Source organism: Chenopodium album, chromosome 26 (genome assembly GCF_948465745.1).
Source record: "Chenopodium album chromosome 26, dcCheAlbu1.1, whole genome shotgun sequence".
Taxonomy (NCBI): domain Eukaryota; kingdom Viridiplantae; phylum Streptophyta; class Magnoliopsida; order Caryophyllales; family Amaranthaceae; genus Chenopodium; species Chenopodium album.
Genome location: NC_137859.1, coordinates 12,214,221 through 12,240,251, shown reverse-complemented (window position 1 = coordinate 12,240,251; position 26,031 = coordinate 12,214,221). Strand labels below are relative to the sequence as shown.

The 26,031-nt window shown below is 34.6% G+C and overlaps 2 protein-coding genes and 1 non-coding gene across 4 annotated transcripts; 2 read left to right on the top strand and 1 right to left on the bottom strand.

The window, feature by feature from the left end:
- Positions 1-2,347: 2,347 nt before the first annotated feature.
- LOC145618762 (small nucleolar RNA R71) lies at positions 2,348-2,454 on the top strand. The gene has a single exon (XR_014108014.1). It is a non-coding gene; the product is annotated as a small nucleolar RNA R71 (small nucleolar RNA).
- A 12,496-nt stretch (positions 2,455-14,950) lies between these two features.
- On the top strand, positions 14,951-17,247 carry LOC145618179 (mediator of RNA polymerase II transcription subunit 28-like). The gene is made up of 3 exons (XM_081672965.1): positions 14,951-15,193; positions 16,610-16,722; positions 16,820-17,247. Exons 1-3 carry the CDS (start codon positions 14,992-14,994, stop codon positions 16,952-16,954), a joined length of 450 nt encoding a protein of 149 aa, XP_081529091.1. The 5' UTR covers positions 14,951-14,991; the 3' UTR covers positions 16,955-17,247.
- A 365-nt stretch (positions 17,248-17,612) lies between these two features.
- Positions 17,613-23,443, bottom strand: LOC145617561 (U1 small nuclear ribonucleoprotein A-like). Of its 2 annotated transcripts, none has more exons than XM_081672275.1 (5): positions 23,287-23,443; positions 23,020-23,192; positions 21,364-21,457; positions 18,977-19,062; positions 17,613-18,103 (listed from the first exon to the last, which is right to left on the bottom strand). In XM_081672275.1, the coding sequence occupies exons 1-5, from the start codon at positions 23,372-23,374 to the stop codon at positions 17,816-17,818; spliced, it is 729 nt and encodes a 242-aa protein (XP_081528401.1). In that variant the 5' UTR covers positions 23,375-23,443; the 3' UTR covers positions 17,613-17,815. The 2 variants fall into 2 exon arrangements, with proteins under 2 accessions (XP_081528401.1, XP_081528402.1); XM_081672276.1 differs by having other exon boundaries at positions 18,977-19,059.
- Positions 23,444-26,031: the final 2,588 nt, after the last annotated feature.

Genomic DNA, 26,031 nt, shown 5'->3' with positions numbered 1-26,031 from the left:
CCTTCTCTTTTTTTCCAAATTTGACTAACTCTTTTCCTTCTAACCTGTACAACTCAATAAACTCATTAAACTCTCTCCTCTCACAAGAAATAGAAAGAAGACTAAAAAAAAAAACAAGAAATATACGAGTTGCCTCCCGCAAAGCGCTGGTTTATTTAGGTCCCGCACGACCCTCTTACCACATGTCGGGAAGTTAAGCCCCTTGGCCTATCGCCTGGTCGGGTGGTTCTTCACCCGGTTGAGCGATTTTAAACCACGACTCGGCTTCCTAACACGCCCTGTAAGGCGCCAATTCACCCTATTGGGTGGATCCTCATTGGCTTGAACTGGTGGGTCTTTGCTTTTGTTCGATTGAGAACCCTTTTTGACCATTGGTTGCCTCGATTTATCACTTTGTTGAGCTATTACAACACGATCTGGTGGAACTCTCACTATAGGCTCAGTTTCCGCAACTTGTGTACTTATTTCCACCTTCTCATCTTCAAAACCAAGACCTTCACAGTATAAGGCTCTCTCTATTGCGTCCACTTCCTCTATCCATCGGTTAGTTGTACCTGTAGAAGATGCAACACACGATACCGCCTCCAAGGGATCTTTAACAAAAGCTTGGGGCTTATTAGAACAATTACCAACCACATCAATTTTATAACACTTCTCCTCTAGCATGGGGCTTTTGGGGGTATTATTCAAATTAAAAACAATTTTATCATCCCCTACTGATAGTGTCAATTTACCACATTTTACATCAATAATTGCTCCTGCAGTATTAAGGAAGGGTCTACCCAAAATGATTGGGGTTTGCAAATCCTCAGACATATCAAGAACAACAAAATCCACAGGTATATAAAATTTACCTACTCTAACAGGGACGTCTTCTAATATGCCTATGGGGTATTTAGAAGAACGATCGGCCATTTGTAGAGTAATATTAGTAGACTTTAATTTACCCATTTTTAGCTTTAAACACACAGATAATGGCATGACACTAACACTAGCGCCCAAATCACACAATGCATTATCAATCATTAAATTGCCAATATGACAAGGGATAGAAAAACTACCGGGATCTTTTAGTTTGGGTGGAGATTTATTTTGTAGTACGACACTACATTCAGCAGTAAAAGCGACAGTCTCTACCTCACTAATAGACCTTTTCCTAGTCAATATTTCTTTCATGAATTTTGCATATGCAGGTATTTGCGTGATTAATTCTGTAAAGGGAACTGTTACCTGCAAATCCTTCACCATGTCAAGGAACTTACCAAACTGCTTATCCATGGTGGTTTTCAAATGTCGATTTGGGAATGGTAGTTTGATAATTGGTTGTTGCACATCATTATTCCTGTCTTGAGTTACAACCTTCCCTGGAGTTTTACCCTGCAATGTAACATCAGAAATATTAGTACTACCCTTTAGCCCTGCAGGGCTAGGATTAATATCCCTTGGTATAAAGGAATCAGGATTAGCAATTTCTGTTGAAACAGGTTCATCTTCTTTGGGCATAGGAGGCCCATCATAGTGTGAACCACTCCTGAGGGTAATTGCAAACGCCTGATCTGTGGGTTGTACTGGTTGCGATGGTAGGGCTCCTTGTGGGCGAACCTGAAGAGCAGCGGCTAACTGTGCAATTTGAGTATCTATGACTTTATTGTGGGCTACAATCGAGTCAATTTGTGAGTCTCTACTCTCCATATGCTTTTGCATACTAGTTAACATCGCTCTAATTTCTGATAAAGCTGGGTCAGAAGGTGGTGGAGGAGTTTGTGGTTGGTTTTTCTGGCCAGTATTGGGATGGTAATATTTCTGCTGCGGTGGTGGTGCTAGTTGTTGTGGTTGTTGTGGAGGTGGAGGTGTGGGATTTTGCACATTAGTACTCCTGTAGGAAAGATAAGGATGGTTCCGATACCCAGGATTATAGGTGTTGGAGTATGGGTTATTTTGCTTGATAGACTGAAAAGCGTTAACCTGCTCCATAGAGCTCCTACACTCGTGTTCCCAATGACCTACAATTCCACAATTTTCACAGAAAGCATCATTAGCATTATTATCAACAGCAGAAACATTAGCAACAGAATTAGGATTGTTAGTAGTAAGGCTATCTAATTTCTGACAAATAGAAGTAAGCTGAGCTTGCATAAGGGTTACTGAATCAACATGATGTTTGCCCTTATTAGCATAACCTCTAGTATTCCCATATTGGGAATTATGGATCGCCATATCTTCAATAACCTGACCTGCATCATCAACATTTAAATTCATAAATCTACCGCTAGCTGCGGAGTCTAAAATTGTCCTAGATGCATTTCCTAATCCATTGTAAAAAGCTTGAATTAGCTGCCACTTTGCCAAGTTGTGGTGGGGACACTCTCTCTGCAGATCCTTGAATCTTTTCCAAGCTTCATATAATGCTTCATCTGTCTCCTGGGCAAAATTCTGAATGGCACTTCTCAATAAAGCTGTTTTCTCTGCAGGGTAATATTTATTATAAAAATTTAAAGCAAGAGTCTCCCAGTTAGTAATACCAAGTGCAGCTCTATTCAAACCATTAAACCATAATTTAGCTTTTCCACATAAAGAAAAGGGAAAAAGAATCTCCCTGATTTGGTCCTGCGTTACCCCATTCTGCCTAATAGTATTGCAATATTGACAGAAGTCTGCAATGTGAAGATTAGGATCTTCACCCTTAGCTCCACTGAACTGCTTTCTTTCTATCATCGTTATGAACTGGGGCTTGATCTCGAACTGGACTCCCTCGAGATCAGGTGTAGGAGAAAGATGTGGAAAATCCGTCAGGGATGGCTGCGAATAATCGCTAAGCTTGCGAGGTGGAGGTGGTGGTGGTGTACCCATTTCTAGTTCTGAGTCAGAAGAGTGTTCCGAATCACTAGAATTAGGTAATGGGTTTCTAGGAATATCGTTACTCCCAGAACCTGCCAGGATCTGCCTATAAAAATTCTTTTGTCTATGAAACGAGCGCTCGATCTCAGGATCGAATGGAATGTAACCTGATCTGGAACACCTGGGCATAAACCAAGAACTAAAAAGACAGATATTAGAACTACCTCAAAGAACTAATGTCCTTTGAGGCAAAAGAAAAATAATCTAGACTACAAAAACAATTAGAAATAAAAATAAAACCGTTTCCCCGGCAACGGCGCCAAATTTTGACAGGCTAAAGTCGTATCACCTAATCAAAAGTAATTACCTAAGTCCTCTAACTAAAGTAGATAGGGAAGTAGGGTCGAATCCATAGGGAAACTAGTCTTTCTATTCCTAATTAATTAATAGCAATCTAAATTATTAGTAACAATTTGTTGTGATTTAAAGATTATACTACGAAGAATATAAGTAGGGAGAATAAAATAAGAGGAATCAATGAATTAAAGACCTAGGGCATAGGTTCACCAATAAATAATATTCCAAGGTAAAACATAATAACCAATCATTAATGCATCAATTAACCAGATAATAAAGGGCTTTCGCTACGTATTACAATCACAGAATTAATCTACCGGTATTAAATCTCATCTCTCGAATCTCGACTTAACCATTTATAGATTAACCTGCCTATTGAAACTAGACCTAAACATCAATTCTCATCTCTCGAATCTCGAATCAATATTGTCAAACTCATGCATAAAAGATCAGGCCTAATCTAGTCACAGAGCATTAAATCAATCAATAGGAAATTAATATAGCATTGATAATTAACAACAATAAATTACCCCTTCATATTATTTATGGATCCCCATAAACCCTAGAAAAAGAACTACTCACACATAATTAAATCTAAACTAATCAAAGCAATAAAATAAAACATGATAGAAGGAATAAAATAAATAACTGAGATTAAGAGAAAAGAAATCGTTACCAAAGTAATCAGAATAAAGAGTTGAGTAAAGAACAAAGTATAAAGTGTAGAGAGAGAAAATAAGCTTAAGTAAAAAGAGAAAGTCTAAGAGAAAGAATTACAATAGTAAAGAGAGAATAAGGAAGTGTAAAAGAATACTAAACTTGCTTAACGAAAACATATTTATAATAAGCAAGAATCCTAAACTAAAACAAACTAAACGACGCTTAGAACGTCCTCATCAAAGACACGCGCCCGACCGGGCGCCACACCGCCCGACCGGGCGCGCCTTTTTGATCGGGCGAAGGGCTGTTGCGATATAAGTCTTCTTTGCCCGATCGGGCGCGCCATCGGGCGGACCACCGGGCAGACCATCGGGTTTAAAGATTAAAGCTTTTAAACCTAACATGGTACTAACATGATATTGAAAATAATAAGAGGCACCCTAAACATGATTCTAGAAAGCAATAAATAATATCCTAACATGATACTAGGAATTAACCAAATCTAAGCATGCTTCCTACAAGAATAAAGCAATAAGATTACATACTTTGAAGCCTCGTACCTCTTTCTAATAACAAAATACACGAGTTAGTAAACTTCAATGAAAATAATAAAATCAAATAATTAAATTAAATAATTGAAAGAAAGAGAAATAAAGTTTGGACTGGATTTGGGACCAAACCCTCAGAAGTTATCAACCTTTCACGTCTAGGGCGAAGGCAATTTCGAACTTGGCTAGGTGTTACACAATCTTGTGTATGCGGTATTGTGTTTGTAAAAAGCTAGTTTAGAAATAGAGAGAAATAAAGCATGAATTGCTCAAGAGAGAATAGAGAGAATTTGGTGATTGTCAATGAATAAAAACGGAGTTTCGGGACCCTATTTATAATAAAAATAGTCCGAAAAAGCATAGAATTTGATAAGGAATAAAACTACAAGCTGTCGCCGCAAAACTACTCTGTCGCGTGGCGACAGCTTGGTTTTCACGCGCTTTTCACGCGGAATCCAATCTTTAACCAAATTTGATCCATGGAATCCGTACAGAAGCTAAAAACGTATTTTAATAAAATAATAAAATAATAATATTTTATTTCAAATAAAACTTATCATAATATAATTATCAATCCTAACTCTATTAGAATTTAAAAGAACCTACTAGAAAATTCTAGAAGACTATAATTAATCCTAATAATTTTAAGAATAATCATTGGGCCGCATGTAAAGAACAAGCCGGGCCCAGTTTAGTATTTTGCCATAACTTCCTCATTATTCATCGGAATTGGGCTTATAATATATCGTTGGAAAACTCTTTTCAAGCCCCATCCAACTACACTATTATTGGACCCTTGTCACGGACCAAACTAAACTGGATTGGCTATTTTTATAAAATAGAGCTGTTTCAAAAACAGAGAGAAATTTTTTTAATAAAAACTAACCGCAACACTTGACTTTTCACACTTTTACTTCATTCGATTATGGTTTGACGCGAAAGGTACTCATCATTGGGTTTGGTTTTGGGGAGACACAAATAGGTGTCTACACCGGCTTGAAAACAACCTTTACCATGCTGAAGCCACCCTCCAACCCCAAAACCACCACCTCTTACCCCAAAAACCACTGTCTCATAGCTTGAAAGTACCCCCCACCAATTCGGAATATCCCCCACCATGAAAATAGCCTTACCACATTGAAAACCAACCCTTGTGGTGGTTTTGGGGTTGTTTTCATGTAGATCAACGTAACGCTGGAATATTAGGTCAACGGTGAAAATCCGGGTAGGGGTAATATTTTACAACATTTAACCTTTTATTAGATAGTCTTTTACAACATTTTTTAAAAAATATGTAGGTAGTTTCTTACAAAATTTGGGTTTTATAAGGTAGTTTCTGACAAAAAAATTTCAAAAAATAATCGTAATAGTAAATCTCAAAATCAAAGAATCTTAATATGTTTTAAGCACGGAAAACCCAAGTAAATTTGTAGTTGGTCTCTCACATTTGTATTGATATTTAAAAAAGATGTCTACATAAACATATCAATTACACCACTTTGACATGTGATCTCTTATGTCGACTTGTGCCAACAAATGGCTCGCGCCAACCTTCTTTGCATTAGGCACATTGATATGTGTTATGCAGTCAATTTGTCCCGAACATACTCAACTACTCTTAGACAAAGACGGCCATCACACTAAATTTTGACCATACTCTTCTTGATCTAGATCAAGATACAAACTTTACACATGGATCTAGATCCAATATATATGGATCCCTCACATCATAAATAAATTTTGAAAAGGTTAATAAAAAAGGTGAGAATTAATCCATTATAAAACAACCTAAGACGCCAAGGCGATGATGAATCGAACCAACATCATACTTCGATCCGATCCGATCCATCCACATATATATCACATATGTGATGCTGAAAGCTAATTAATGGCAAGTCATCACTAACAAAAATTCCCAAAGACAAACAAATGCTAAAGAAAAACTACACTTTAGGCAAGTAAAGATAACTTCATGCACGCTTACTACCATACGACTTTTAACATGCAACTATAAACTAACTATATTTCATACTACACCAATATACTCGATCATTATCAACACATATTTAAGTAGTAAAAAATAAAAATGGAGTGTTCTGAAGTGCCTGAAAATGTCAGAAATCGATCTGATCAAAGAAGCAAAGAGAGCAGGGTTTGACGGTTTGGATTCCCTAAAGTAAGACCACCATTATTATATTAGATAACATGGAAATATATACGTCATAATGATGATATAAATAGCGTAAGATATGGTTTTTCTTGTATTACTTTTGTTTTCTTGCTGTTCTTTACTTGCCCTTTTAACTAGGGGAAAAGTCAAACGTATGCATCAAGTAGTTGTAGAAATTTGGACCCAATTCTACTTAAAATTGAATAGATATGAGTATTTGAACAAATAAAGCATTTAATTTTAGTACCAATTTTGAGAGTTTACATCATTTTACATGGCTGGATAGATATTGATGAGTACAATAGTATTTATGCCCTTAGATTTGGCATTGACATCATCCACAATCTATGCACTTGAGACATTGCATTTTGCTCTAACATGGGATGAAGATGATGATATGCGTGCATAAAGTTTAAGTTAAGGATTGAATTATTAACACTTTAAATTTTATTAAGATCATAACGTATTTTCTATGTTTGATTGGTTTAAATGCCGCCTTGTCAAATATGTTGAAACAAGACATAACATCAAATAAACAAAGTTGCTAAGATAAATTAAAATTTACTTGAGTAGTGTATGCCTACAAGCTAGTTTGATACGGAGTAACTAGCTAGCCAGTACTCTTTATATTTCAAAGAATCACTACCTATTACTATTGTATGTCTGTTTATGCTGTCAAAATCTGAAAAATAGCCACCGCATTTGAATCCATATAAAGTACGTGGGTTCAAATGCAAGCTTGTGTTAATGCCATAAAATGGAGTAATTTGCTTGGAGTACTAACTCTTCTTTAAATTAAAACTAAAATTGGATATATCTAAGGCCAACCAAAAGCTCTATTCTTAAGGGATTATTGCTCAAGAAAATCAAATCATTTGTTCAAAAAAGAAGAAGATACAATCCTGAAAATAGATAATAAAGTCATCAATTTTGACTATATATAAGTCTCTAAAAACTATACATAGTACATTGTATGAGGTCATATCCATTTGCCAAAAGGCTTGTCATTATGTTTTGCCCTCGTTGGAAAAAGAAAAATAATACTTTGTACATAGGATTTATAACACATCGTTTTTCCCTTCATATTATCGTTATACCACATATGTAGATTGCTTAGCGAAACCTTGTTCAAACCTTTATGCCTTAAGCGATTCAATTGGTACATGAAGTATGAATTGAACACAATAATAACCTAATTTATAACACATCATTTCTCTTTCATATTAACCTTTCCATTTATTGGTATTTGATAAATCAAATTGATGAAGATTAAATCAACTAGAATTTGTTTGCCTAGCCTGGAGATTTCTTAGTAATCAACTTGTTATTGACTTAGCTGATTTTGGTTTTCTTAATATTATTATTAGTTAGTTGTTTCTTATAATGCATTTAGTGTATAAGTAGATTACTTAGCTTCATGTAATAGTTAATTAGTATCTATCTTAAAACATTCATTAGCTCTTAAAACTAGCATACTATTCTCTCTTAGGTCGTCCTACCTCCAAAGAATAACAGTGGTGTCTCTCACCTATCCGGCATGCATCATTTTTCTTTCCCAACTCCCAAATTCTAACATGATCTAAATATATTTGTGCTATATTATGATTCATTAATAAACCTTTGTAGTCAAATTTCAAAATTTTTAAGGTAGTACGTGAGAGAGAATGTGTGCAATTAACTAAATAATGGAATAACTTTCAAATTAAACTCTAGAATTGCTAGATTAGTGCACAATAAATTATCTATCAATGGTAAAAGACTATGTTCTCTTCACCTAAATAAAAGTGTTCTAGTCTCGCTTTTTAAAGGCCAGATCTAGCTTAATTTGGTTTGATCTAGTCTAATGTTTGGATTTTTTTTAAGTCTAATATAATGTAATATACTCTAATCTAGTTAGTTTGATACCAACAAGAATGGGACCAATAAGTTGTTGGTACAGTGGTGATTGGGACTGCACTTGGTAAGGAGGATTCGTGTTCGATCCCCCGCAACAATAATTGGGAGGGGATAGGAACCTAATCACCAAGAACTGATCATCGAATCCAAATTAGCCCAAAGGGTGAATTGTTTGGAACACCAAAAAATAACGAAATAATAAGAATAAATTAAGGAAAGAGAACAAAGCCTAATTTATCTACACTATTCCCATTTGCTAGTGTTGGATGATGGATTGAAAAACAAAAGATAAAACAAAAAAAAAAAAAAAAAAAAAAGGCTAAGTTGAAAAAGTAGGAAAAGCAAAGGAGTACACAAATAATTGCCTAGCAATCAGTGAAGGTTGAAATTCATACTCTGTACGTGCGTGTGTTTGTGTGTGTATGTTGTGACATTTAAAGACCGCCATGAAGTCTGGGGGAAAAGCTGAAACCTATCAATAACTATAGTATAGGGAATCATATCATATCGTAGTAGTGTTATATAGGGATGACCTTCCACCTTAATTAGCCTCTTTCTTCTCAATTTCACCACACCCATGAATCATGATTCGTGATCCAACACTTCACTCCTTACACGCAAACACTACATACCCTATGTTATGGCCCCAACCTTAGCTATCTTAACCTAATTTCAACGTCTATCTATCTGATCGTACCTTACACTGTAATTTAGAGTCCACAATTCTGTAATAAATAAATTTCGGCTGATTTAATAGAAATCATCATATAATACTTAATCTAGTGGTAAAAATTGTATCTCATAGAGTCATAGCCTTGTTAATTATATGAGTAACAATCATCCCCCGTCACTAGAAGCAGTTTTGGCATGGGGTGAGTCAAACTGGGCTTCATTTAGGAGTAATTGACTTAACATATTTTGTCGCATATTCTAGCTAAAGACCGAATTTGGTGTCTCTATTTAAACTAGAATTACTCCCTTATCAACTTATTTAAACACGCGTATCAATCGTACCTACTGCCTAGGTTAAACATATAAGGAGTACTATTTTATGCATAGTAGGCTCAATTTTTAGTACATTGAAAATAATAGTAGTGCTAGTAGTTACTGAGCCAAAAGGACATGTAAAGTGTACTGTTGGCAATAGTTCTCCTTTTAGTTCGCAGGCTAAGAAGGCTGTATAAGAACACTAATATTGCTACACATTATTATATCAAATCACTTAATTAGGTTGTATCACTTAATATCTTTATAGTTTTAGTCAAAACAATAATCCGTATTTGTTTCAAATACAACTAGTATTAAGCAAAGTAGCACTGAACACTGACGTTCTTTTGTAATTTGGAAATGTATTACCTTGTAATAACCATCAAGAATGCATTGTTTTGTAGCAGTGATCAAATTTAGCTTTTGACATAGATATGTAACAATCAAGAAGGAATCGTTTTGTGATAGTGATCAAATTTAGCTTTTTTCTATATCATATACGAAGTACATCAATAGATCGATAATTTACGTATCTAATTTGACACAGAGACGACATTTATCACAGTTTGCTTGACCTGTTAAATAATACTCCAATGTTAACAATACAATATTCAAAGAGAGGTGGTCATAAGCAATAGATCGATAATTTGTTGTCCCTTAAAGTTTTGATTACATATATATATAAGCTGACACAGTGACACTTATCATAGTTTGCTTGACTTGTTTAATTACACTCTATATGTTAACAATACAATATTAAAAGAGAGGTGGTCATAAGCCGAATCATTTGTAGGTGGTAGCCAATTAGCTCAAATGGAGAATGAGTGGGGCTAGTACCCCATTTCTAATTTCAAGGAAACATGTACTCATGTTATAAACTTGTTAGTCTAGTAAAAAAGGAGTTGTGTTGAAAATCTACACCACTCATCATGAGTTACACTCCATTACCCTTACATGCATATAATAATTTATTTGTGAATTGTGGGATAGGTTTGGATAATAATTCAGTAAGCTCTTTTTTTTTTTTGAACGGAGATAATTTAGTAAGTTGTTTGTGGCTATCTAGCCACATATTGTGGCTACATTTATTTATTAAAGTATTTTATTAATATGAGTAACCTTAATTATTCATAAGAGTAATCTTATTTTATCCATAAGATTGAGTAATACCTATTGCTTATACGAGTAATATAATTTAATTTTTTAAAATACTAACCCTTAGCATAGTAGCATCTTTTTATTCAATTAACCCTCTTCCTTTGTTAAGTAATCTTTAACCCTTTCGCAATTCCACAAAATAAAACCATTTATGTTAAGTATGTACTCCACACTGGCACACTATTATGAATCTAGGAAAAATATAAATTGGAGCAACTTTAATATCTCTGACAAGATACAAAAAAAAAAAAAAAAAAAAAAAAAAAAAAAAAAAAAAAAGGTGTCGCATAGATTTGGTCATGTTGATTACTCCAAGTCTCCAAGTACTATAGTACGTACATTATACTTTCTGTAGATAAAATAAAGGGCACATTACTGATTTATGGATTTAGTAATTGTCAGAAGGACAAACCTTTGTTTTGTTTTGTAAGAAATCCCTCCCATCTCTACTTTGAATTTTTTTCTTCACCTATTATTATTATTCAAATTTATTTTTTTTGAAAAAAAAGGACATGGTAAAGAAATATGGTAGAGCATGGGATGACAAAAGCTGAAATCACTCAATTGTTCCTTTGCATGCATGGGAAGTTTATTTTACTACTCTACTATTCTTTAGCTAGGTTATTATCTTGGCACTATAAATAGAGGCCAATTATGCACCTTCTTATGCACACCAAAAAATACTCTCAACTCTTCTTAAGAAAAAGAGTATTCCTACAAGCTATAAGTAGTGTATGTATGTGATATTTTTTGGTGAGTAGCTCCTTGTTGGAGAAGCAGGGCACGTGCAAACGTAGCATACCATTCGCGGTTGCACGTGCTCCCCTTCTCCACCATGGGCTCCTCACCTTCTTTAGTTCTTCCGGCGGCCTTAGACCTTCAAAACTCCTCTCCGTCTTCCATACTTGAACTTCTTCATCGATCCGTTGTAAAACCAAGTGCTCTTTTCTTGTTTCTTTTCATTCCATGCTTGCATGTCTTATTTTCTATACTTTTAAATTTTCTATTTTTGGTAATACATTATTTCATGTACGATATTCATAATCATGCGACACTACATTTCATGACCAACATCTTTGTGGGAGACAGTTTTCATTAATTATGTGCATGTTTGAAAATTAAACTTTGACATTTTTTCTTTTACACTACACATGAGAAATTATGCATGTAAGAAAAAAAAAAAAAAAAAAATTACATAAGAAGTATAGTGAACATGCATGAAAAGATACATGTTCGTCGGTGTATGAAAAATCATGATAATGTGTACGAGTAGTACAGAGTAAGCATTTATGTTTTGAGTATGATGAAAGTGAAAATTTTCTACTTTGATTTTTCTGAAAAAGTTAAATGATGAAAGTGAAAATTTTTCTACCTCTTTGTTCTGTTGGTTTTATTTTATTTTATTTTATATTTTTAAAAGGTCTAATCAAAATTATACTTGTATTAGTTATATCCAACATAAATTACATAGTATTTTAAGTTATAAGCAAAATCTATCTAGCATTTGTCTTGTGGGCAATGTCTTTAACATTAGAAGTATAACTTATGTTATACAAGCGAATGTTACTCGAGTATGTCCACTGGTATAGTAATGCTAGCTTAGATTTGGTTGGTATAGTTCATGGTATAAAGATTTTGTATAGGACTAATATTCTTGTGCTAACGGCCGGACTAATTAGAGAAGCTAAGCTTGTGATGAGGTCGCGGTTTTAATTGGTTCGTGGGAAGAAAGAATACGAGGTTAGAGCTCGAAGAGTAGAAGGTGAGAATGTTGGTGGTTGTTAATAGAAATTTGTTTCACATGTATAGTTTTTAGATCAGACTTGTATTTTGATCGTAGATGAACGAATAATATAATTGCTTGACTTTGTATAAAATATTGAGCATATAGTTCAAAGATGATGAACATATTTGTTATTTATATTCATGATTTATATTTGTAAGCACCAAAAGAAGAACAATACAGAGTAATTTACAATTCAACCACCATTTACCAAGCCATCTTACAGTAAGATGTGCAACATAAGGTAATGTACAATATTGGATAATTATAGTTAATTAATTAAGAATAATTAGAGCAACGTGACCTTGTAAAATCAAGATGGTTTTTTTTTTTTTAAATAAATTTTGTGATGCAACAATAATATTTAATAAATAAATTAATAAATCTATGTTTAGCATACTAATACGCGGTACTTATAGCTAAGCCCTAACTATTTATAGAGACACGTTCCAATTAGAGGTGGTAATTAAAAAAAAAAAAAATGCATGAACAACAATAAATTTAAGCTTGAAATGAGTTGGTGTAAAACATGCATTGGTATATATAATCATGAAAATATAAACCAAACATTTTCTTCTTTGATTACATTTTCAAAGAATTTTTAAAGAAGTAAAAGAAAAGAATAAATATAATTTATTCTTTGAGTACATTTCAAAATGGCAATTTTATCATGTCAAAAAAATCATCAATTCTTGATATTAACCTTAATAGTGCTAATAACATCCATGTTCTTCACCCTTACAATTTCATACGATTGAAAATCGCCACCAAAATCAGTGCAAGAAGTTTGTCATAGATCCGGACCACAACTATATTGGTATTGCATAGATGTATTCAACACCGGGGCAGCCGTTGAAGGAACGGACATGAAGTTTCTTTCGTATTTTGCACGTGACTTTTCCGAGGACAATGCAACAAGGGCCTTGGATAGGATCAACAATACCCTACTTCCGAATCAACCCGATCCGTATATTCAAGAAGTTTTGTGTGTGTGTAAGGAGGCATTTAGTCGATTGAAGGACGAGCTTGACAATCGTGTGAGTACGATGATTGTAGTTAATAACTCGTTCGAGGAAGCTAAGGTTTGGGTTGAGTATGGCATGGGGTTGGTGGATAGTTGTAGAGGGGCTTGTTATGCTAAGCCTCATATTACATGTCCTTTGGATAAAAATATAAGGGATACACATGGTGTGTTAAAGCTTCTAGCCGTTGTGCTTCAACTTTTGACCGAAGGTAAAATGTGAAAACATTGTAAGGAGTTGAAGATTGATTAGGAAGAAGGATATACATTGTTTGATTGTATGTTAGTTTCATTTGTACAAGAAATTTGTGGTTCGTCGTGGGGTGGATGTTTATTATTCAACCAACAAATCAAAAAGGGCCGAAAGTCTGATTTATGGTGTATTCCTCCGGCTGGAATTAGTTATCACGTCAATGTGACAACTAATATTATTGTGATTGTTGTGGTTTTAGGCAAAAAGAGAAGGCAAATTCGGCCAAACAAACGCGCAAAAATTGATGGAAAATGATGTCAAAGGATTTTCTAGGGTGAAGGCAAAGGTTGCCCTACCGACCGGGCTCTTGTTGTAAAAGTATAGAAGAGTTTTGTTTAGGTGATTTCAATTCATGTAAAAAATCTTTCCTTGATATTTATTGTCTTGTAACTTCATGAATGATGTTGAGGTGATTTACCACCATTATTATACACATAAATTATATACTTTTCTTCATAATACAAATTTTGAATTGATGTGTTAGCTAAGCTATGTTAATTATAGGCTCATATGATGCACGGTTTTATGAAACTTGTTTGCACAAACTTTTAATATTGTAGGAGTTTTCGATCTTTGGCTAGTTTATATTCTGTATTTGATTATTTGTGTTCTTTAATTTGACATTTTGGCATCAAATATATAAGTGCCATCTAGGGCTTCAAAATGCATGAAGGTTTTTTTTTCCTTTGATTTTTGGTTAATATTAATAAGTGTGTTAAATTATAATTATCATCTCATTGGTAATTATGTGTTTTGTTGCCTTCTTGACTTAGTAAATGAAAAAAATCCCGTATCATTATAAATAACCCCTAACTTTGAATTATTCCCTCTCAATAGCATTAATGAAGGTTAAAACCTAAAATTATGTTTAACTTGCTTCGTATAACCATATTAAACAGTTCATCTTATTTCAATATTAGGTTATATATTCGAGGGAAACAATTTTACAAAGTATGTTCTTGTCAAATTTGATTGATGTTTTTTTCATACCCATATAGAGGGAGACACACAATTATTTATCCAAATTGTCATATTTAATCATTTTGAGTGCACCATCTAATTTGCGTTAAATGCTACTCAACAATTAAAAATAAATTGATAAGAGCATTACTGATTTACCCAATTACCTCAGCCGACCTTGACCCTAGAGGTGTCAATTCGGACGATTGAGTTGCGTTAAATCAAGTCTAATCGGCTCTTATTCAAATTTGAGCCAACGCAAGTCAAAATCTTAATCGGCATTACACTTGACTCATTTAACCCCACCTTAAAAACAAGGTTTAAACAGCCCCAAAGAAAAACAAATTTTCTAAGAAGCAAATGGCAGACCAGCAAACAGTGGATACTCCATCGACGGGGAACCTGCAATCGCCGCCGCAACAACCACCGCAAACTCCGCCAATTCAGGCGGGGAAGGATGAAATGTTACAGTGCGTCACCGCCTTAGAGGCTGCTCTTCTTCCCTGCTTACCCGCTCGTGAACTCCAAGCTATTGATCGTTCCCCTCATCCTTCTCATCAGAGTTACTTTCTTTTCCTTCTTCTTTTTCATTATTTCTTTCTATTTTCGTTTCAATTTTGTTGTTTTGTATAATTTATGAATTACCCAGTTGCCCTTTTTTGTATTTAATGTATTTTGTATCCTTGTTTGGTAAAAAAATTAGTGCTTTGTTTGAGTTTTTTGATTTCTTACTGTTGAATAGAGAGGTAATTCTGTGGATTGGATTTTGTGAGATGGTTATATGTTTAATTGTTGAATTCATATGTTTGTTGAATTCTGTGTTAATTTTGGTTGTAGTTGTTGTGCAAGTGATATTGGTGATAGAACTTATGCCCTTGGTTGGGTAAAGAATTGATGAACTTATAAGCCCTATTGATGTTTTCTGGGATAGGGTTTGTTTGGCAGATTCGTAGTCGGATTGCTTTTTGTTTCGCTCTTTGAAAATAGTTAATATCATCCTGTTGGATTTTGGCCACACTGGAGCAATTGATGGGAAACATTAGTAATTGTGTTGATTGTTACTCGAATCATATGCAATTTTGTCCTAATTGAGACGAGGCTACTTCTGAGGATAGCCGATAAGAAATAGAATGCAAGACATATTGGTTTCGTCTGTGATAATTTAAATTGCACACAAATCACATCTATAAGTAGGGAAATGGACAGGTTTCTTTGTGTTTCTAAGTGTATGACTAAAAAAAGCATAATTTTTGAAGAATACATGGTTAATTGGTGGAGTGAGGTGCTAGGCTAATAAGTTAGGGAGATGTTCTTATTATCAAGGGTATTCTATCTAGGTCATTAAGGTTCCATTGTCGGCAACTATCCTCTTTGATAGTAGTGGACTGGCTCTTACATATGCTGTGGTCTGAAAATGCCTAGATTGGTGGCTTCTGTAGCCTAGTTGTTGACCAAAAGTCACAATCTAATGTTAGTTACTGATGTGTATACATCAATCATAAGCATTTTCTGGGTAAATTGGAAATGCAACACGGCACCGACTGGGCGACAGTTGCAGTTTCCATGCATGAACATTATTATGGTTTGGATTTTAGACTAATCTGCTATATCCAATCCTGTAGTGCCTAATTGTTACAGTTTGCATTTTGATATGCAAGTGACCTGTTGTTTTAGCCTTTATGTATCTAGGTGGTAATCTGAAGGAGCTGGAATATTTTTCTTTGCTCGAATGTAATCTATACTTAGAACTGTAAATGGAGTACCGCAATTTCTTAGTTATTTCTCCTAAAGTCTTCTCTATCTCTGATTATGATCTTACTTTCGGACAGAAACTGTTGCAGAATCATTGTTTCTGTATCATTGTGCTGGAATTGTTGTTTCTCGATGCTTATAGTAACTTTCCTCTGAGCTCTGTTAAAACAGTATTTACATTAATTCATTTGTGTGAAGTTGCTGATAATGCTATGTATTGCTTCAGTTGATGTGGAAAGACATGCAAGAGACTTCATGGAGGCTGCTAAAAGGCTTCAATTGTTTTTTATCAGTCTGCAACGTGAGGAGCAACCTACCAAGGCTGAAATGCTTCAGAAGGTATGAAGGACCTATTGAAATGTGGCTCCATCTATATAAGACATGGTGTGATTATTAGAGCAGATTCACTGACTGGTCATTTTTCATGTCTTATCAGGAAATTTCTGTCATGGAAGAAGAGTTGAAGGTCAAAACAGAGCTTATTAAGAAACAAGAACAGCTGATTCAAGGATGGAAGAAAGAGTTGAGAGAGCAACTCGACAAGCACAAGCCAGAGCTGGAGAAAGTTTAGCTTACAGTAGTAGCTTTTTCATCCTGATGTAGCATGATTAGTTAATACACTAAAAAAAAACTAATTGAATTTGTATCTCTTGAAGATGGTTAGTGGTAGAAAATTGCCTCTAAGTTTCAACATTTGAGTGGCGCCAGAATACATACATCTAACCCTGTAGTCTGTACTCTGTAGACCTTGCACGGAAGGTTTTGGACATCCAGGACAGGTACTATTGTGTTCTATTGTGGAAAACTCCCAATACGATTCAAAGCTCAAACCCTTCGAGTAAGAGTAGTGGGGTGAAGTGGTTAAGAGTGTCCCAGACAACTTGATTTCTAGTCCTTGTAACATGTTGAGTTTCCAATTTTAATTTTAGGCCTCTGTTGATCAAATAGTAAGGATTTGGCTCTTTTCTCAAGCTCAAGCATTTAGTCACTACATTTCATCATTGGACACCAGGAGCATCGAATCCATTTGGTATATAGTGTTGAGATCTGCGAGCGAAGCTACAATCACATCTTCAGTGCCCAAATATATAGAGGCAACATAAATGAGATAGAAATCCAATATGAAAAACTTAAAACCAAACGGTTAATAATTTGTCAAAGCTGTAGGTTAATATGTAAGGTAAAATTCAAGATGCATGCATTTTCAGAAAATTAGGAAACACAAGAACCAGAATCAATACTATTTGGATTTGATTGCAGTTGCAGAAATAGATATCCAGCTAAAATTTTACATCCTGAACTATATATAATCAATGTGCCTTAAAAAACCATGAAGGATGCATGGCAGCTCAGAAACAACACTACAACTTAAAATTTTTAAAGCACAAGCCATCCAAGTGCATGCAATGCTAAACACAGATGTTCTGTTCATCTATTTCTTTGCATATGTAATTAACATAGCATTTTCAACCATCTTGAAATTCTGAAGCGCGTTCATTGCAACTGTTGATTGCATTTCATTTTCATACTCCACAAACGCAATGCCAGGCTTTGCTTCCACCATACGCACTTCCTTAAAGCCAGGATATTGTCTAAAAAGCAACGACAACATCAATGTAGTTGCCTCGTGTGGAAGATTCTGAACGAAAAGAATGTTGTTTGGTGCAGCTGGGACCTCTGGAACGATTGGTTTTGCACCCATATATGGGATCTGTGAAAGCTGCAATACTCAGCAAAATTGAATTAGATAAGGGGAAAAAAAGACATTGTTGAATTATTGCATGAATTCTTTGGTAAATTGGGGTTAAGGAAACAAGAAATATCAGCTGTTAATGTACAACAATGGTAGTTGCTAGCTTGCTAGCCCACTCATTCTTCCCCTCCCTAGTTCCATTGAGGGAAACTAATTTTGTTACACCTTTGATTGATATTGGCACACCTCTGTGTGAAAACTGAAAAGTATATAGAAAATTGTACTCTCACAATGAGTGCCAAAATCAATTTTTCGTACACCAAAATCATTTCCCTCAATTAAGCTACAGTTGATGATTTAGTACATGTCATTTCTCACCCTATTAAAAGTGGTATAAAAAAAAAGTTTTAATCAATCACAGAGTTCTCAGATACCGTCTCCTCCAATATCGCCCTCCAAGAAATAAGAAAAGGCAAAAGTGCAGTTCACTCTCTGCAAATGAAAGAACACTACACTACACTACACAACACACTATAGGAACAGACTTACAGAAAGACATCACTTCGAATTTTATCTGCATGTGAAAACAAAAATAGTTCCTCAATGCTTAGTGAGGCATTTCTTTCTCTCTTTTTTTTTTCGTTCTTTTCATTTCCTTCCTATTTTTAATAATCTACAATAAACACCAAATTAATCAATGATCATGGGTTTAACCTATAACTTCTAGTGCCTGTAACCTCAATGAGCAAGTTTTCTAAGGTAATTATCCATTTTACAAAATGCTCTTTCTACTTACAAGAAAAAACACCAGAACTTACTTAAATTCCAAAGAGACAAATGCTAATGCAAGTATAGGTAAAAAATCATCAAGATGAAATATATACAAATAAAATGACTTACAGGAGGAGCTACACCATATGCTCCCGGATAATTCATGCCTACAGCTGCTTGATTAGCATCCTGTTGTTCCTTCTTTTTCTTACCTGCTAAGAGAATTACAGTAAAAAACTCAGTAACTAACATGAAACATCCAACATGGAGCAGCTGTTAAATGCTCACAGTAGAGAGCACCAGTTTGAAATCATTTAAAAAATCAATCTAACACAATCTGACAAAGTTTCTCTTTCCCTTTTTGTTCCATGGGTTTTTAATTGCTCTCAAACTTTGCTATCAATTTGGTTTTCTATGGAATTCAAAACCATTTCAATCAGCAGTAATAAACGCATTACACAACGATAGAAAGGACTTTTTTCTGCAGCCTATAATAACTAATCATTAATCATGTCAGACTCGCATGCCCTTCAAGTTTAACAATCAATATGCATGAGCATGTACAAAAATTAGGCTGAAGTTATTATCTACTCTTCTCAATGATATAACATTCATTTTATGCCTTGTCTTCAACTAAAAACTATTCTACAGGAGAGTAGAAGATGATAGAGATTAAGAAGTAAGTTTCATCAATAAAGTTATTCCCACACTCCACAGATTTATGACCGCCGCATACAAGCATTTCTCAATGACAGACTTCAGTGAAATCTTTTTAAGGAGGTATCGGTATCGGTATCTATACCTTCCTCTATGGCAAAGCACATTCAATTTCCTAAGAGAGGAGACAACTAATCTACACTCTACAGGAAATGGTAGGGAATTAGGAGTAAAATATGTTGGACAAGAGCAAAGATTGCCTAGGTGCAACAGGACCCCTATCGCCTTAGAGTGCTTTTAAGCTTTAATATGGATTGCTCTACTAACATCTAACCTAAGATGACCTTAGTTACACGGGTGCAATTTTCCGATTCGCTAGCTATTTAATTGCTTAAGCCTACCTATGATTAGGTGTGATTTATCAGATGAAAATGTAAAGCAAGCTTGATTATTAATCACATACATGTACTGCATCTTTTAAAAGCCAGTAGCAAATAGCTAAATAAAATTAAAAGGGGCGCATGTCATGATTAAGGCTGCCAGTAAGATATCAAAGGTAATGAGAAGGGGGGATGGGGCAAGATAGGACAAGACCAGTTTTATTAGTCTCCATTCTTACTGTATATCTTAATAGAAATACCTTAGCAGAGCTATACAAATCATCCTAGTGTTGGAAGCAATTAAATTTGATACAGATGTGGACGGATGTGCAACATGCACACAAACACACAATTATAAGTGACTTTGAGAAAAAGAAGGACGAAAACAATATTCAAAAGAACCCTAAAGATAGAAAAGGAACACCCTGGATAGTTAGAATTTGGATTATGATCCCACTAATTTCTTCCCAAAAGAGAAATTCACAAGAACCCTCATGGTTGACTACCAACAGCAGCAAATAATGTCATCAGTCTTTGATATTCCCTAATACTACGACAATGAATTTCCCTTTTCCTATTCGGTGAACCATTCCATGGAGGTGGGATTTTCATATTAGCCAATAGGCAATAGCCACACAGCTCAATAAAAAGTAAATAGACCTAGATATCACCATCATAAAATTTATATGCATGCAACAAATGTAACAAATGTAATTGGCTCAGATGGGGAAGGAAAGTGAAAAAGGATATCATTGTGTTATTCCTAAGGTGACTGTAAGGTTATTGATGTGCATACGTTCATTGTTCATTGCATCTACATACCTATTTATAAAAATAAGAGGTGGAGTCATCCTTTTTTATTATAACTTCCTAAAAATCCTAGAAGAATCTTTCCAACTCCATATACGAGACTAGTAACTTGATGTGGATAGCATGTAACAAGGCCAGAAACTATGTTTGATAATTTTGATTTAGTTGAAGGGAGATACAACGTAACTTTATTGATAATAATTAGTAACTATCATGGTGCACCTAGACATCAGTAACATCACAACTCACCTCCTTTTCATTCTAATTAATCTTTCTAGCAGCAGGGATAACATTAGATTCTATGATACCGCACATATGTGGTGACATTGCTCCCACCCTATAAGGGATTAAAAACGAGGTAAGAAATTAGGATTTACCTTGTTGGGATGAAATTATTAAAAAAAAAAAACTTACAAAGCAAGTCTTTTTAGTAAAGATCGGAATCAGTGAGAAGACTTTATCCAAAAACTTGTCTGTCTCAATCAATTTTTTTATATATTCATTTTTTTGGTTAGTAAATCTAGGGTGCCTGACCGAACTAATTCTATGACAAGAAATCCATTGTTGGGCAAATTGCTTGTCACCTTTGCTTTAGAATTAACTAGCAGCGGCATTTTGAAATGGAAACTTAGTGTAGCACAGAACACATAAAGAGATGAAAGTGCATACCTCTCTCCTCGTGCCTCTTTCGTTTTTCTCGGGGAACAAAAGTACCATCAGCTTTTGCTATTACATCTGACTTGGTGTTTGCATATTGTATTCTCTGCATTAACCAAAAAATATACATCACTACTATAGAGGAGACAGTAAATGGCCACTGAATCAGCAAATACACAGAGAGTATGCTTCATAGAAGCAACACAAAGCTGAGCTGGTGAACACCTCTAAAACCTAAGCCAAACCCTTAGCAAAACATAGATCGCATTGCCTTTTGTACCCATCATCAAGGACACCAACACTCAGTTCTCCACTTTCTCAGTGATTACAATAATTCTTCATTTCTACCTTAATGGGTTCAGCAAAAAACTACTTCCCATATCCGTTTAAAAATTTTCCCCTCAAATTTATAAAACCTCCAATTATTACCCTCCCCCATTTCAGTTATAAACGTATACTTGACGGCTCATCATTTTAATCTCATTATTTAGAAACATAACATCCTTGTTTAGTTTAGGGATACCTCAGAATGTTTGAAGAGCAGATTATGATTTAGTTGGAAATTTTCTTTAGAACGTTTAAGCTTAAAAAGTTCTACTTTGTGCATTTCTGTTATTGTGCATGTGTGTTTGCAATACTCAGTTGACTGTAATCTAGGATTAAAAATATTTTGTTCCCAACATATAAAGAACTAAAAGTTCGCGGCCAGTTACTGTAACTAGCTTGAAATTTGATTAGGACACAGCAATTGTAAGTCTGTAACCATAAGCAATTCAAAAACTACTGCCTTTCCCACAATCCCACAGAAAATGTCCTGCCAGGCAGAAACTGTTGTCACGACAAGTACGTCTGATTTGTGCTGTTCAAAATTGGAAACTTGAAAAGTTTCTTTAACTAACAAATGCAGAGCCATTTAATTACAAGTACTTGACACCAGAATTTGAAGCACTCTCCCCTGCTTCATTTGTCTTTACTAATTTCTCGTTTGTGATGGCATAACGAATTGCTCTATAATGCAACCAAAAAAAAAAACAAGCTAAAGTCCCAAACTTGCAACTACTACTATACTATCATGACCACCAAAAAAACCCTAAACACTACTAAAAAGGTCCCAAATTGAAATTTTTAACTTAGCTCTTGCCTACACACTACAAAGCACCTCTAACAAAAATTGAAGGTGCACCGAAATTTTGTTCCAAAATCAAACTCCCAATACTAAAATAAGAGGAACACTGAAACAAAGACCTCACTTCCTCCTGCTAGCCTTCGAATTATGTAACATAAAATGCCAACTAGACCAAAACACCTACAGTCCAAACAGAACAAATTAGTTCATGACATTGACCCAAGGATTTTGAGGTAATGTTGAACAGAACCCTCTCTTAATTGATCAATCTTTACTCAATATCCTCTTTAGTTTAGCTTAACAATAATGCAACTCCTACAATCCTAGTCCCTCAAACTCATTAATGACAAACTCAAATTTTTGCAACTCCTACAATCCTAGTCCCTCAAACTAAATTCAATCATGGCATAACTTGTTCAAAGTACACAATCAACGCGACTATTAATATCGAACAACGAAAGCAATATGTTGAACCCTAAATGGCAACACTAATCAAAATCACAAAATCAAAATCCAAAATTATAACAAGTTCCACTACATACCATAGGTTTATCATAGAAAGGAAAACCTTGCATTTGACGAAGCGCATTAGTAGCAGAAGAAACATCCTCAAAAACAACCCAAGCTTGACCTTTATGCTTCAACGTTTTGAATGCTAATACCTCAACTATCTTCCCAAATTGAGAGAATACTGCATTTAGCGACTTTTTCAACTCTGAAACAATCAAATTACAAAACAATTAATTCCATAATCAATCAAAACAAGAAACAATGATAAAATTGAAGAGATTAGGGCAAAATTGAAGTACCATCAAGCTTAATTTTTTCGTTGAGATTGTTGATGTAGATTGTTTGATTAGGAGGAACGTCACTTCCAGGGTTTGCAACTTCCGCCATTGATGTTTGAGCTCGTAATTTCTGTGTTGTGAGATACTGTTATGGCTTCTGCGCAGAAATTGAATTGAATTGAGCTGAGTTGAAGGTTGAGAAGATGAAGCGAGTAATTGGGCTTTTTTTTGGGTTTTGGGGAATGGAAAGGTTGGGCTGTAAATGAGGAGGTTTGTGTTAATTGGGCTGTGTTGGGTCTAAAATGATTGGTTGAGTGAGTTTTTAACATCTTTCAAGTCTGCCCTTTTTTAGGGTGTGTTTTTGTACTTTTGTGCAACTTTAACAAAATACTCCCTCCGTTCCACAAACATAGTAACGTGGGGAGAGAAAACGGGTATTCAGAAGAGGAGAGAGATAGAGGGGGATAAAGATAGGGGCTCATGTGTGTGTGTGAGAAAGAGAGAAAACGAATGAACATGTCTAATTAGGGTTATTAGTTTTACATATAACATAAAGATCAGGGGTAATTATATGTAATCAACTCTTATCAGATAAGTTCATATTAACAAAACATAACTTTAATACATGAGGTACTTTGTAATTTTATATTGATTTATGATGTACTTGAAATTTGGTGTCTTTGACTGTAGTTTTTGAATGAGGTTTTGAAGCTTTAGACAAGTCAAACACTTATTTTATATAAGAATGTTTAACAAAGTAGATTTTTGTTAACACTTTTATGTAAGAATCATTGTTTGAACTAGCCTTAAGGAATTTGATAAGTAATCTCCTTGTTTACGAGTACTTACAACACTTATATTTGTACATGGTTTTAGGAGAACAAGTGGCCAATACATGAAAAGTGATATTTTATGCAAGTGTAATAAGTTGTTTAATTATTAAAAAGGCAAGTGTTACAAGTGTTTAAAAATAAAATGAGTACATTTTATTTGACTTTTGGCTTGGGATTATGGGTTAGTTGGCTAGGTAATTTGGGAAAGTGGAGAGAAAAGGCAAGCTAAGGAAACCCCCTCTCTCTAATTGCTCAATGGGGGATTGAACCTATAACCTCCTAGTTGAAATTAGTTATTAGTTCACGATCTCACAAGGTTGTGTGGTTCTCAACACAAGACCATGTAATCCGTGTGAATAAGTCTTTCTTAAAATCTAATTTCTCCACGTGAGGGCTAGTTAAGATATATTTGGGAAACAATTTAGGGCTTTATTAAGGTTTTTTTGTATATTAAAAGGACCATTTAGTAGTTAATCAATTAGATGACGGTACACCTTAGAAAGCCATTAATGAAAGGACTCCTTGTATTATTCTCTCGTTCTTTCTCCATTATAGTGAAGAAACTCTCGAATCCATAGGTATAATTTGGGTGAATCACGTAAATACTTGTGTTCTTTAATTTGTTTATCTTCTTTATTGTTTTTCTCGTCCTTATTTTTCATTGACTTGTTCCGCATTAATCAAACACAATTCCACTCTTATTTCCTAACATATTGGAATCTAGAGTTAGATTTAAGGTCTTAGGTTTCAAGTATATTCATAGACTAGTTTGATTAAATTATGTCCAAGAAATTTGACATTGAGAAATTCGATAGGCAATTGCATTTTGGCCTATGGATATTGAAGATGAAAGCCATTTTGGTTCAAAGTGACTATTACAAGGCTCTTGAAGATGTATATAAAAAGCCTTTGGGCATGACGATAGATAAGTAGGAGGAGATTGATTTGAAGGCTCTTTTGGCAATTCAATTATGTCTCTCTAATGAAGTTTTGATAGAGATTGCCAAGGGGACGACTGTTGCGGGTTTGTGGTTGAAGTTGGAGTTACTCTATATGACAAAGAGCGTAACCAACCGTCTACTTCCTAAATCTAGATTTCATAATCTTAGTCTAGAAGAAGGTAAACCACTTAAATCTTATTTAGATTAATTCTTCTCTATTATGATTTGCAAAACATTAATGTTGAGATCAAAACTTTGTATACTACCTCCGTTTCTTATTACTTGCAACAAATGAATATTTTATATCTCACAAATAATACCCATTTGTTGCGAGTAATAAGAAACGGATGTAGTACATCAAAACATTGTTACACTCCAAGTCGTATTGAGTTTCTAAAATTAGAATATATTTGAAGTTATGTAGTTGCATGACGACCCCAACATACCAACACCACAATATATCATACTACAAGGGCAAAAACTGGCAAGTTTATAAAAGAAACAAACAAGTGATCTTTCAAAAAAAAAAAAAAAGTGAAAGTGATAGGAGCAACTAAATAAGTGGTATGTTAAAAATCAAGTCTAAAAAAATAATGAGTAGAACAGAGGTCGACGAGGAAGGCAGGGTGGTCCTACGGGATAACAAGAAGCTTTGGTTTGATAGTATTTATTTAGGAGATTCGAAAACGAAAGATACAGATACACAGAACCTACGCCGCTTCTTATTATTACTCCTTATACTTTTACTTACACGTGTATGGTTCATCTTTATTTTTCATTTTTCATTTGGTTGTTTCTTGAAACTTCTACGGTTCTACCTCCGTTCTCACCTCTAATTGTGTAGTCAACTTGCCTTCTGCTGTTTCCAACCATAATTAGTGATTTAGTGGCTTTACTATTTTATTTTATTTACTTGTATTCTGTTATTTTGCTGCCTCTCATTTATAAAGGATCGAAAGCGATTTTGCTGAAAGTGTTATAAGGGTTACTCG

What these genes read in the sequence shown, in the direction of transcription:
- LOC145618179 (XM_081672965.1), top strand. Translation starts at nt 14,992, where the DNA reads ATGGCAGACCAGCAAACAGTGGATACTCCATCGACGGGGAACCTGCAA. An exon ending in CCCTCATCCTTCTCATCAGA is followed by an intron (nt 15,194 to 16,609) that starts GTTACTTTCTTT and finishes GTATTGCTTCAG; the next exon opens with TTGATGTGGAAAGACATGCA. An exon ending in AGGCTGAAATGCTTCAGAAG is followed by an intron (nt 16,723 to 16,819) that starts GTATGAAGGACC and finishes ATGTCTTATCAG; the next exon opens with GAAATTTCTGTCATGGAAGA.
- LOC145617561 (XM_081672275.1), bottom strand. Translation starts at nt 23,374, where the DNA reads ATGGCGGAAGTTGCAAACCCTGGAAGTGACGTTCCTCCTAATCAAACA. An exon ending in CGAAAAAATTAAGCTTGATG is followed by an intron (nt 23,193 to 23,286) that starts GTACTTCAATTT and finishes TGATTGTTTCAG; the next exon opens with AGTTGAAAAAGTCGCTAAAT. An exon ending in CATATGGTGTAGCTCCTCCT is followed by an intron (nt 18,104 to 18,976) that starts GTAAGTCATTTT and finishes TGAGTATTGCAG; the next exon opens with CTTTCACAGATCCCATATAT.